General features: G+C 40.4%; 1 protein-coding gene across 2 annotated transcripts in view; it reads left to right on the top strand.

Annotated features, from left to right (window-relative positions):
- Positions 1-11,385, top strand: part of TRPC3 (transient receptor potential cation channel subfamily C member 3) — a 65,252-nt gene extending 53,867 nt beyond the window's left edge. For both annotated transcript variants that reach the window (XM_048847453.2, XM_048847452.2), the window contains 3 exons: positions 720-803; positions 4,877-4,952; positions 9,982-11,385. In XM_048847453.2, coding sequence (XP_048703410.1) covers positions 720-803; positions 4,877-4,952; positions 9,982-10,124 — 303 coding nt within the window. In that variant the 3' untranslated portion in view covers positions 10,125-11,385. The remainder of the gene's footprint in view (positions 1-719; positions 804-4,876; positions 4,953-9,981) is intronic.
- Positions 11,386-13,306: the final 1,921 nt, after the last annotated feature.

Below are 13,306 nucleotides of genomic sequence, written 5' to 3'. Positions count from 1 at the left end.
CTTTCTTTATACATCACAGAGAAATGAAATAGAGAGTGTGTGTATCTATCTGTATCTATATTTTTTAGCGGTCACTTTTAAATGACTTTAAATGGTCACCCAAGAAGTTCATGGCAGAGCCAGTAATAGATCCCAAGAAGCTGATTTTCCTCGCACTTCCACAAGTTTTTCACGGCTGTAACTCCTAATTCCCACTGCTGTAAATGAGGCCTCAGATCTTCTAATCCCCAACCTTATGGTTTAGTGACAAGACCGTCTTTTCACAGCTCTTTCTCCCTTCTCTTTCTACTCCAGAGCTATAAAACTCTAAGTATTTGGACTCTGATAGCTATTACAATAGTTTATTGCTGCACTAATAACTTGATGGTGAACTGTTTTTCAAATATATTATTATTATTATTCCTCAAGGCCATGATTCAGCAAAACACATAAGTCCATGCTTTGACTTCAATGAGACTTGGGCACATTTTTGAAGTATATGCTTAAGTGCTTTGCTGAATAGGGATGGCCTTAAGCACATACTTGAAATTAAACTCATGCTTAGGTGCTTTGCTGAGTTTGGGCCCAAATTATTTTCAATGTTTTCTGAAAACAATATTCTGAAATGATGCGCTATTGCCATATTCGTCTGTTATGTCATATGGAAAAAAGATGAAGCTGGGTTATAGTACCTGTGAATTCCATAGAATATGTTCTAATTTGGCTTTATTGTTTCCTAGTTAAACCTTGTCACTCAGTCTAACTCAAGGGTTTTCGAATCGCACAGTTTTAACAGCATTCTCAGTCAGCCAACACGCTATCAGGTAAGGAATTCAGTGGGCTCTAGTTTAGAGCAATGTGATAATGTGAGGATACTAACAGAATTCTGTGCTTCAAATACACTGAGTCTTCCCAAGACGAAAAAGGATTCTCTCGGCAATCAGAGAAGCATATTGTTGCTGCTACTGTGTGCGCAAAGTACTTGTATCTTGTTTTTCAAGCCCCATCACTTGAAACATTTAAAACTAGTTCTCCAACAGGCCTTTCCTTGATCTGGCCATTTTGACAACCTGTGCAGCAAATGACAGAAGCAAATTTCTGGGGAAAGATCCGGAGAGCACTGGGTTGATATTCTCTTCTCTTCCTTTCTTTAGAGGTTCTTTCTGATTACATGTTCTGTGAGATGCTTGAATGTCCTGGAGATGGCGGGGAAGAGAGAAGTGGGGGACAGGGTGGGTCCTTCTGCTAGGATGGGGAGCCTGTCAGAGACTATTCGATCCAGCTCAGAAAGGGAAGAATATTTGTGCTCTGGACCCTATTGGAGAATCTTTTGCACACTAAGCAGATCCTGTGAAAGGGGCACTAATCTGTTGTGGTTAGGTAAGGCTATATATCAGTAAATAAACTTGCATAGCCTCAGATATGAGCAGGGCAACAACAGGAGTGCATAAAAGGAGCCCTTGCAGTAGGGGTGTCCAAAATATGCCCAACGGCCAGATCCTGCCTCCTTAAAACATTTATGTCAAAGGACATACTTAGACTGTGCAGAGCCCTCATGGTTGCAAAGATGAGCTTCCAAATGTGAACCAAGTATAGCTGATAGAGTGCTGTCTTCCTGAGGCTGCCAACAGCTTTACATAATAATGTAGAGGTGTAAACTCCCCTGTCTCAGTGTCAGCTCTGAAGCCCAATGATGACATGTCAATGTTAACATTAACTATTTCATTGCTGATCATTTTGGTTTATAGAATGGAGAAGGGAGTGGGAGTGAATCCCACAGGAAAGCAGGAACTGAGAGTTTCTTCAGGGAAGGAAATGCACGGAGGACAGGAGACTCACAAAGACAGAGAGAGAGAGAAAGTGAGAACAGAGAATAAGGAAGGAAGAGAAACAGAGGGTAGAAAAGCAGAGTGGAGCACATTTCCTCACTGAGTGATACTGACAGACAGCAAGGTGCTAAAAAAAAAAAAAAAACTAAAAGTTATTTATTATTTGGTGGGCTGGCAGGATTGTGAGGAGCTCAATGAGCCGTGGAAACATTTAAAAAATGTCTAATCAAAATGTCGTTTTGACTTTCTAAATGAAATTTTGGATTTCCTGTTCTGCAGAAAATTTTGAAACTTTGTGTTTTGTTCTCTTTTAGAACAAAAACTTGCTTTAAATTTCAGAATTTATCACCAATTTGGAATTCCAGTTTCCAGCCAGCTTTAGTTCCCACACTGTGGTCCATAAATCCCTGGTAGTTTGTGGAAACATTTGCTAGCTAGTCATATTGAGATGACTTTTTTTTTCTTGTTTCCAGCTGCCAACTGAAATAAAAGCAGATAAAAATTAATTAAATACTTTCTGTAATATTACTTATCCCTGTAAGCAATTGCTGTAGTCGTCACAGGCATGTTATGCAATCATGAAGGGGAGAGGAGATGGCTAATGCCATGTGCATGTGAGGAGTGGTGGTCCACTTGATCTGAGTGGGCAGGAGGGTGACCACAAGACAATCTTCCTGTTAAATTGTGACTCACACAATGAAAACATCTGGGAACCCCTGCCATAGATAATGATAAAGTGACTTCAGCTCCAAAAAAAATTACTGTGAAGGGGTGGAATTAAATCCCTACAATTGAGAGGTAAGGCTGAAAACTTAGGGGCTATTGCAACTCTAAACTTTTCCCATGCACAATCATATATGAGTTAAAGGGATGGATTAGTAAACAGGATGATCAGTCCTAATTCTGAATGATCTGACTTCAGTGGATTTAAACATTTTTTTAAAATAGTTGTGTTTGAAGTTTTTGCCCATTTGGTACATACATTAAACTAAAGAAACAAATCCTAAAGGAAGGTCACAACACTCTCTATATTCAGGCTTGTCAAGATCAATCGCAGTGAAAAATTTATGGCTAGTTAATTTCAAACAGCAATCCCCGTAGATTAATCCAAGCATATATCATAGAATCATAGAATATCAGGGTTGGAAGGGACCCCAGAAGGTCATCTAGTCCAGCCCCCAATTTAAATTTGTCAATTTAAAAGATTGCCCCTATGTCCAGATACTTTTTACTCTTGATCTAGAGCTGACCTGTAGGCACACATAAAGTGCTTAGGATGGGGTTGGTGGCTTATCAGAGTTCAGTACCTCGTGAGATACCTGAGCATCTCACGAGGTACTGAAGGATACCAAGGATGCTTATGTCTTGTGCTGAAAGGATGCTCATGCCTTGTACAGTAATTTTTTTTGGAGCTGAAGCTCTCATCATTTTGGGTGAGGGAACATATTTAGGGGCAAAACCTGCTCCCCTGTTTAGGTACAGAGGGCTCCAAACACAGTAAAACCACTACAGTTCTGCTGAAGCAGGAAGCCGACTGCAGAGAGGCTGCACAGGATAATTCCATACCCTGTGTACAGTGAAAAACAGAACAGTTCTTCACAGCTATATCAAGGGAGTTGGAACAAAGTGGGAGGGGTCGCAATTGAATCCATTTTGGGTTGTTTCACCAGTCAAAATCACTGGTGGGGAAAGGGCTGTAGAGGAGCTGTGCTGGTATTCAGGGCCGATTCCATCCCTGATGACTGTGTAGATGTGTCTCTTGTATAAGGCCTATTACTTAGGCTTTGCATGGGGATCCATCATTTTAAATCTTAAGCAATAACAATGGAGGTAACTAGGCATTTCCTGGGTATTAATGACTGGCTGGAAGGGATTGATGGCCTGAAGTTCATATAAATACAAATGCCAGCTGGTCATTAATCCCCAGGAAATGTTCTATGCTGAAGTCATTATTACTAAGTCCTGCAGTTCTTTTCAGGCAACTCTCTCATTGGCTCCTAAGCCTGAGTAAGGGACACTGATTGAACCATAAGATGAAAATGAAATAACCAGATGAATGTGCATTTTGGGTATTGTATTTTCAGGCAGTATTTACAGGGAATTTTCTATAGCATTAATGCCTTGTACAATAGCCAGTTTGATTTTATAAATCATCTCTCAACACTCCATTTAACCTTATACTGTATGGTGCATTCTGATCAGTAAAGAGGTGCTTTATTATAGCCTCAGGGAAGGTAGCAAGTCCTCTAAATCAGTGCTACTCAAAGTCGGTCTGCGAGCCATCGGCTGCCGGTCTGTGCGCACATTGGAAAAAAAAATTTACGGTCCCCCACATCAGATAGCTTGGGAAGCACTGCTCTAAATCATAGCATGTATGCAGTGACACAGCTCCTGCCAAAGCACAAGGAAGTAGAATGAGACCACAGAAAGTAAGGGATCAGGTAAAATCTACTGAGAAGGAAGGTGTGAGTGAAAATCCTACAGTTAACCTACCATACTGAGTCCCTGACATAGGGAAGTTAGAACTAGAAGTCTGCACAATATTTATAATGTAATGGAAATAATTTTAAATTTGAAGGTTTGGATATTTTGTTACAAGTGTGAAGAGTAGTCATATTTTCTCAAACATTGCCAAATTTTGCTATTTTTTTCCAGTAAAAACTGACCCATTTTCAAGTGAATGTGGCTTTGTAGCAAAATCAGCTGAGGACTGGTACATGTTTTAGATATAAACAATAGCTATTTTGTAGAATTTTATGGAGAAGCAAAATTTCAGGAGTGTGAAATTGCTTGGAATGAAGGGGCAATAATGTTATGAAAATATTGTTAGCACTTTTGTACCACTCCAGTTAAGAGCTCCTGCTGGCCTGGGCTACATATAAGAGGAATGTAGACAAGGAAGGGATCATACTTTAATGTCTGGGTCTACTTAACCCACCAATAAAAGCAAAGATGAAGAAAGTGCTGACTTCTTGGCTGTGAAACATTTCACTTACAGGCATGTGAGATGTTTAAGTGAAAGAACATGGGCTGTCTAAATGCTTAACTATGTATTTTTTATCCAACAGCAAATCATGAAAAGGCTTATAAAACGTTATGTTCTGAAAGCACAAGTGGACAAAGAAAACGATGAAGTGAATGAAGGTGAGAGCCACTGTAAACACAGCATTAACAGATATTGTTTTTCTGCAGGACTATAGTATTATTATTTATTTGTACTACAGTAACACCTACAAACCCCAGCTGAGATCAGGATCTAATTCTACTAGATGAACTTAGCACAAATACATAGCAAGAGACAGTCTTTGCCACAAAAAACTTGCAATGTAATAGTCAAGACAGACAAATCATGGGAGAAAGGATGTAGTATCCCTATTTTCTAGACTGGGGAACTGAAGGACAGAGAGATTAAGTAACTTGCCCAAAATCTCACAGGAAATCGGTGATGGAGCCAGGAATTGAACTCAGATATCCTATGTCACAGTCTAGTACCTCCTTCCTCTTCATTTCATTTCAACTGAACACACAATGTATTGTATTACACTGTGAACCATTTGTTCCCCTTCTTCCATAAAACTCGAAGAGGGTACTGGAAGAGGGAACATTCACCTGTAAAATTCCATGGCCCTGGGAGAACCACCAATCTACACTGAAGATGGCTATGTGGTAGCTGTATGATGGGAAAAGAAAGGGGCAATGGCCACAGTTCCTGGTGTGGGCCAGAGTCCTATGAGAAATGGTAGGACAGCCTTTAAAGAATCTTAGTCGGCTTCAGAAAGCTTTTCTGACCCTAGTTCTATTTCAGCCAAGGCAACATGGCTCTCTAACTTGCAGTAGTGGCTTTGGCCTGTCAGTCAGTCACTACATACCCCATAACTCTCTGCAAGGAGAAGCAGACCTGGAAGCAGGAAGTTAGTTACGCTCAAAGAAAAAAAGAATTTATGATGAAAAATACGTCATTGGTTACTTGAGAGGCAAACACACTGCATAGCAGCTGTTACCCTGACTCCTCCCCTCACCAGATGGCCCTGACAGAGCTGAGCTTTTGCCCTGTAGAAGCAAAGGCTGCAGGCAGTTTGTATGATGGAGAAGTATGCACTGCATAGCTTTCTTTCCTCCGTATGGCCCTCTCACCCCAGTTTCTGCAGGATTTCCATGGTTTTGCACTCATTCACGCTACACAGTGAGGGGAATCATATAGGTCTATAAAAAGAACAGGAGTACTTGTGGCATCTTAGAGACTAACAAATTTTTTAGAGCATAAGCTTTTGTGGGCTACGGCCCACTTCATTGGATGCATAGAATGGAACATATAGTAAGAAGATATATATACATACGGAGAACATGAAAAAGTGGAGTAAGAGGCTAATTAATTAAGATGAGCTATTATCAGCAGGAGAAAAAAAGTTTTGTAGTGATAATCAAGATGGCCCATTTAGACAGTTGACAAGAAGGTGTGAGGATACTTAACATGGGGAAATAGATGCAATATGTGTAATGACCCAGCCACTCCCAGTCTCTATTCAAACCCAAGTTAATGGTATCTAGTTTGCATATTAATTCAAGCTCTGCAGTTTCTCGTTGGAGTCTGTTTTTGAAGCTTTTCTGTTGCAAAATTGCCACCTTTAAATCTGTTACGGAGTGGCCAGAGAGGTCTATATTAAATCACACATGCATTGCACTGCTCAGCAATACGTCTTCAAACATAGGTCTATCAAAACAATTCATGTGACAAAAATATCACTCAGAATATTGCCTAAATGTTGGTGTGAAGAAAAAGGCAGTTCTTTTTCACTGCCAAACTGTAATAATTAAAATCTTTTAAGAAAGATATTGAAAAATATCTTTGAAAACAAACATCCTGCATGCTAAATTTATTAGTTAGCCCTGGTTGATGATAGTACTCATGGTCTGATGTCTAGATTTAAAATGGATCTTATTTAATACTGTCACTATCAATCCCATCTCTACAGTTAGGGCTAATTCATGCAAACTCTGCCAGGTATAGGGTTTAGAGTCTTGATTTATTCCAGTGAAATCAACTGGACTATCCATGCCTGATCGGAATGGGCCCTTCTTTCAGAGCAGTTTGCCACTGTATTTTTAATATTAAGCAATAGCTTTCTGAAAAAAATTGATGCTTTATACACCGAAAGCCTGGCTATCATACTAAATATGCTTAAATGTAAATAAAAACATATTCTAAACTATCGGAAGTTAACTAAACTTATTTTTCACTCCCATAACCTGTGAATCATTTCCTGAGTGCTGTGGCATTGGCAAAATAGTGACAGCCACAAAAAGCTGTCAAGCTGATTGAAACATGAATCTAGGCTTGAAAAGAAATTAAATTATAATATATACCTTAATCTTATTTTATACACTGTAAACTAGAAATTTCTGTACATTTGAAAACCAGTAAAATATGAATAAAAAGAAAACAAAATCAAGAGAACGGTTCGGCTGTAGTAACTAAACTGTCCACTCTGAAATCTGTGTTATTAGTACTAAACTCATTTCTGACTAAGAATAGAATAGAAAAAGGAAAGTGTACGTGACACACAAATCCCAGGGATGCTGAGTTTCTAGATGATACCAAGGGTTGTACAAAAAAGAAGAGTACAGCATAGAGTTCAATTTGGCATTTTTGGCCAGAAGCCCAGAAGTATTTAACTGTACCAGAAAAACTTGAAACTTTATGTTCTGGTGTTGGTATTTTTAACTTACACATACATCTTTTGCAAAGCAGGATAGAGATGATGGTATCAACTGTTCTGTCACCAAAATGCTTGACAAAGCACAAGTCTTTTGAAGGGTTTTGTCCCTTGTAGTTGCACTTGGATTTCAGGTTAGCAGTACCATCAAGCAGTGAGAGCACAACACTGAGTCAGAAGACCTAAATTATGATCTTTCACTGCTTCTCCTTGGTGACCTTGAGCAAGTCAGCTGACTTCTCTGAACCTCAGATTTTTCAGCAGTAAAAGAGATCATATGTACCCTGCATCATACTTATCTCACAGTGGTATTGTGCGGATTAAATATGGTTTTCAAAACATATTGAATGTAAGGTGCTATACACTATGGGAGAATCCTTTATGATTGCTAAGTATTATTTTTTCAAATATATGAGCCTAAGGATTTCACTGTAAGAGAACAGTAAAGGTCTATTTTGTACTCTGTACTTGTTATACCAATAAAATAAAAACCAGGAGGATCTTATTAAGACAAAATGTCACATTTATTGTGAATACAGAAAGAATCGTAGTAGGCAGTCAGTTATAGCTACAACATTTCATTCAGTTTCACATTCATTCACACTTTCGTTCATACACACACAGAGGTTCTGCAGCTGCTGTATAGTTACCAGTCCTGAATGTAGCTTGAGTTCGTGGCTTGTGATGGCTGACTGTCCAGGAAAGCCAGGCACAAGGAAGAACTGGGTCTCTGTTGGGCATGCACCGATGCTCTTCCATGTTGGCAACAGAATGTTACCCTTCAAAGTCTTCCATCTCACCCATCCTTTTTGTAGGCTTTAGTTTGAATCAAGAGTCATAGGATCATAGAATATCAGGGTTGGAAGGGACCTCAGGAGGTCATCTAGTCCAACCTCTTGCTCAAAGCAGGACCAATCCCCAATTTTTGCCCCAGATCCCTAAATGGCCCCCTCAAGGATTGAACTCACAACCTTGGGTTTAGCAGGCCAATGCTCAAACCACTGAGCTATCCCTCCCCCTTATAGATCTATAGGTCTTGCAGTGTCACGCTGCCTCTAGGTTTGGTGTGATTGATCACTTGTCAATTGCAGACATGACTTTCAGCCTAGGACCTGGCTTTGATGTTTCTTCAATTGTACTTTTGTTCTTTTCTTTTGAGGGTGGACTCCTCTTACTTTGTCAGGACTGTTGTCTGCATCTTCAGCCCTTGGGTGTTTACACTTTATTTCATCAGGACAGGCTGGGGCTGGAGGTTGATTCCATCATCCAGACATACCTCATTCACACATCTAAACTAAACTAGTAAGATTACAGCAGGGTTTTGCAAATATGAAGGTTGCAGCAAGCTTTTACAAAATGGAGTGAGCATTTTAAAATGGAGTTTGGGACAATTTAAAATGGAGTTTGAGTTACAATATGGACAAGTGTAAGGAATGGCAAACAGTGAACAGAAGTTACAATATAGACAAGTATAATGAATGACAAACAGTGAGCAGAAGTTACAATGTTGAAACAGTGTAAATTTCAGCAATTTAAGCAGCAATTGGATTGAAAGTGAAACTCAATTAGCCATGTTTCAGAAAGAACAGGAGTACTTGTGGCACCTTAGAGACTAATAAATTTATTAGAGCATAAGCTTTCGTGAGCTACAGCTCACTTCATCAGAGCTGTAGCTCACGAAAGCTTATGCTCAAATAAATTTGTTGTCTCTAAGGTGCCACAAGGACTCCTTTTCTTTTTTCAATTAGCCAGTTATTGGGGTAACCAGTTTTATGAATGAATATTGTTTCATTCATAAAACTTTGCTTATGAAGTTATATTAATAAAGTGAACAATTAAAAATAATTTCATTGATCAGTTCTACATACTTCACACATGGCAAACAATTTCCTGCCTAGGGTACTGCATAAAAATTGACAGCATTCATAGTTTGTGGGAAGAATACTTTGAATATTCAAAAAAGGTTCTATGCGTGAAGTCCTGAAATAAAGATCGCTGTTGCTTGTCACCAACCTGGCATTGATATTTGTGTTTTGACCAGGAAGATTTTAATTTAAGTGCCATGTTTATACTTGTCAAAGTCTGACATCCCTTAAAATAGGTTGATTTTTTTCTGCTTTCTAAGGATGTGTGTGTTCTTATTACCAGCTTTGCCACACTCTTTTCCTGTGTGACCCAAGCAACTCATTTAAAAATATCCATGCTTCTTCTCTATAAAATAAGGATAATATTGACCAGTCTCACAATGATGTTATGATTAATTTGTTAACATATGTAAAAATAGATGTACTATATACAGGTGAAGTACAGAGTTAGTTTATTGGGTCAGGGAAAGACATATGGTATTCTGATGAATGTTTTGGTTGGAGATAATTCTAAAATATGTGTTGTTGTGACTTAAAACTTTATTTAATATTTAATAAACAATACTAAAGTATTTCTTTCAACAATTAATACAGGTGAATTAAAGGAAATCAAACAAGATATCTCCAGTCTTCGCTATGAACTTTTGGAAGATAAGTCCCAAGCAACAGAAGAGTTAGCAATTCTAATACATAAACTCAGTGAGAAACTCAACCCCCATATGTCAAGATGTGAATGATTCAATGAATTACTGGGATTCCTGGCAGTTTCTTCAGCACAAATATTGGCAATAATATTTCAGAGTATCTTATACTTGAAAAATATATTGTAGATTTTTAGCACTAAATAACTTTATGTACAGCTTTCTTTAAATTTAGTCAGGAAATTTTATTAACTCATCACGCAAAAAATGCTCTGTTCATTTAAGTGTACTGAAAAGTAAGAACTCTCATACCAGTTTTTGCATTTAATAAGAAAGTACAACTGAAAGTGAAAAAATCTTGCATTGCTGATATTTTGACTGTTTTATGAACAAACTTAAAAAACTCTTTGCACTAAACAATTTGCACACACACAAAGGCACTGCAAAGGCCCCTGTCCCCTGCAGGAACTGGTGTGAACAGGATTCTGTAGAATGTAATAAATAAGGAGCAGTCAGCTGGGTCTCAGTTAAGTATTATTTGAAATATTTATGTTTTTTCAATTATTCTAATAAGAAATACGACCAAAAAACTCACAGAATGGGCACCTGAAGGTTTAACAATGAATATCAAAGCGTGACTATAACTTTAGGAGCACTAAAAAAATGAGGAGTACTTGTGGCACCTTAGACACTAACGAATTTATTTGGGCATAAGCTCTCGTGGGCTAAAACCCACTTCATCGGATACATGCAGTGGAAAATACAGTGGGAAGATATATATACACAGAGAACATGAAAAAATGGGTGTTGCCATACTAACTGTAACAAGACTAATCAATTAAGGTGGGCTATTATCAGCAGGAGAAAAAAAAACTTTTGTAGTGATAATCAGGATGGCCTATTTCAAACAGCTGACAGGAAGGTGTGAGTAACAGTAAGGGAAAAATTAGCATGGGGAAATAGTTTTTACTTTGTGTAATGACCCATCCACTCCCAGTCTTTATTCAAGCCTAATTTAATGGTGTCCAGTTTGCAAATTAATTCCAATTCTGCAGTTTCTCGTTGGAGTCTGTTTTTGAAGTTTTTTTGTTGGAGAATTGCTGTTTTTAGGAGCACCGTTTAACATACATATACCTTTGTTTCTTAATGCAGCATAAAGTTTGCTTTCAACAGTAGGGACTAGAAACCCTTTTAAAAAAAACTTTTGAAGGTAAAGTGAACTCAGTCAAAAGTTATACTTTCTTGTGGTAGAGAGGATTTTTTTAAAATTCAGATTCTGTGCAGGGCTGGTATTTTGTTACACTATTCTAAATGATGCCTCTGATGCTTACTTGTTAAATAAAATATTCATACTTTACAGACTCTAACTTGCCCCAGTTGTTCAGCACCAGATTTTGAAGTGTACAGTGGTATACACAGAGACTTTTTACAACAATCAGTCAAAGGCAGTAAAAGGCTGCTTTAGGCAGTATTGGTAGCAACACCTATAGCTAACATTACCTAACATTTTCCATTATAAGACTTTTCAGTTGCTTAAAGCTTTGGCAAACCTATAATGTTCAAGCTGGAATTTTCCATTCCAGATGTGTGTGCACCTTAGATTGAACCTTTTGGGGAAACTTCAGCAAAAAGCAAGCCATTTCTGAGACAAAATTATCTCAAAAAATTCTAACTGTTTCACTGAGAAGTCCTAGCACCTCCTTCCTTTGGAGAGAGACTGGAAATTTTTGGCAAGGGGATTACCCATCTGTCAAGGATGGGCCTTTTGCTTCTCCATTAAAATCTGTCCAAATGTGGCCAAGCTACGGGTCTCAGAAAATTACAGTTTGTGCATGTTTGGTAGAATCTGGCAGTGAAATTCTCCCAAGGTTTTGTCTGTGCTGCAAGTGTTCTATCCCCACAAAGCGGCAGTACACCAACTAGATGATATGTGCCATTCCCACAGAGTGACTGACCACAGTCTAGTCTAGGGCTGAGCAGAATCTCCCCAAAATTGCCCTTCTAGGCTGCAGAGGCCACTATGGTGCTGGGCAGTAGAGGTGAGAGTGAAGAGACTGTCTCTCCTTCTGTTCTCATAGCCCTCACTGACAGCATGGAAGAAAAGGAGTAGCTGGAAGACAGAGGGATGCAGAATGTGGGAGGGAGAAGAGCAGGCCAGGAGCCAGAATGTAAATTGGTATTTGTATTACTGTAGTGCCTGTGAGCCCCAGCCAGGGAGCATAACCTCAGTGTGCCAGATGCTGTATAAACACAAAACAAAAGGCTGATCCCTGCCCCCAAAGAGCTTACAACCTAAGTTCTGTATAAGACACAAGCTGGAACAACAGGGGAGTTACTGGAAACAATGAGACAACACTGGTCAGCGTGGTAACCAGTGGTTTCAACACACCAGCAACATAGCCCTCCTTGTCCAGTTTACTTGTAGGCATCACAGCACAGGAGCTCTGTAAAGCACTGCAGTGCCCACCCAGAGGCATTTTGCCTCTCCCATATATTTCTTCCTGATGCCGAGCAAGTCCCGAACTGTGTGCCCAGCTCATTTTCTGAGGGCCCAACTAACCGCAGAAACCCAGGGCTTGATTTGCAGACATGATGGCCACTCGCAATGGCAGTTAATCAATGGGGCACGCGATGCCTGCAAGGCTCCTTCAAGGACTCTCACTGCTGTGGTACTTTTAAGCCCCACCGGAGGCTGGGTGGGAGCGCTGCAAAGCCGAGAGGCACGATGCTCTCTGTTGCCTGAACCCCCTCGCCAGAGAGCAGAGACGTCCCTCAAGACTTTTAGAAAACTGGGTAGCAATTCCCCCCTCCCCAGACAGTCGGAGTTAGAGAGACAAGGAGGGTGAGGGAATATCGTCCCTTACACCGACACCAGCAGCGAGGTCACTGGGCGCTGAGAGCTCGGCTCCCTGGCGCAGTCCCCAGCCTCCTCCGCCGCCCCAGGGGAAGGCCGGGTGCCCCGCTGCCTCCAGACAGCCGCAGCCCTGCCCACCCCGCCGGCGCTATCACCGTCCGTCGCCGCCCCCAACGCCGGTGAGAACCGGGGACGCGCAACCGCTCCCGGCCGCTCTCCAGCTCTGTGCCGACCCTCGCCTCCATCTCCCGCCCCCCCCGGCGCGGCCCTCTCCTGCAACGGCTCCTAGACGCGCCGCCCGCGCAGAGAGGCCACGGCGCTTTGCCCAATCACTGCGCGTGATCAATACTGACCCCGCCCCTTCCCCGCCCGGCGTGTCCAATAGAAGGCCGACTTGTAGGGGAGGTGGCTTTTCGGCGTTTCC

The sequence above is a fragment of the Caretta caretta genome, chromosome 4 (genome assembly GCF_965140235.1).
Source record: "Caretta caretta isolate rCarCar2 chromosome 4, rCarCar1.hap1, whole genome shotgun sequence".
Taxonomy (NCBI): domain Eukaryota; kingdom Metazoa; phylum Chordata; order Testudines; family Cheloniidae; genus Caretta; species Caretta caretta.
The sequence above is the reverse complement of the archived record's forward strand: the minus strand, read 5'-3'. Positions and strand labels throughout refer to the sequence as shown.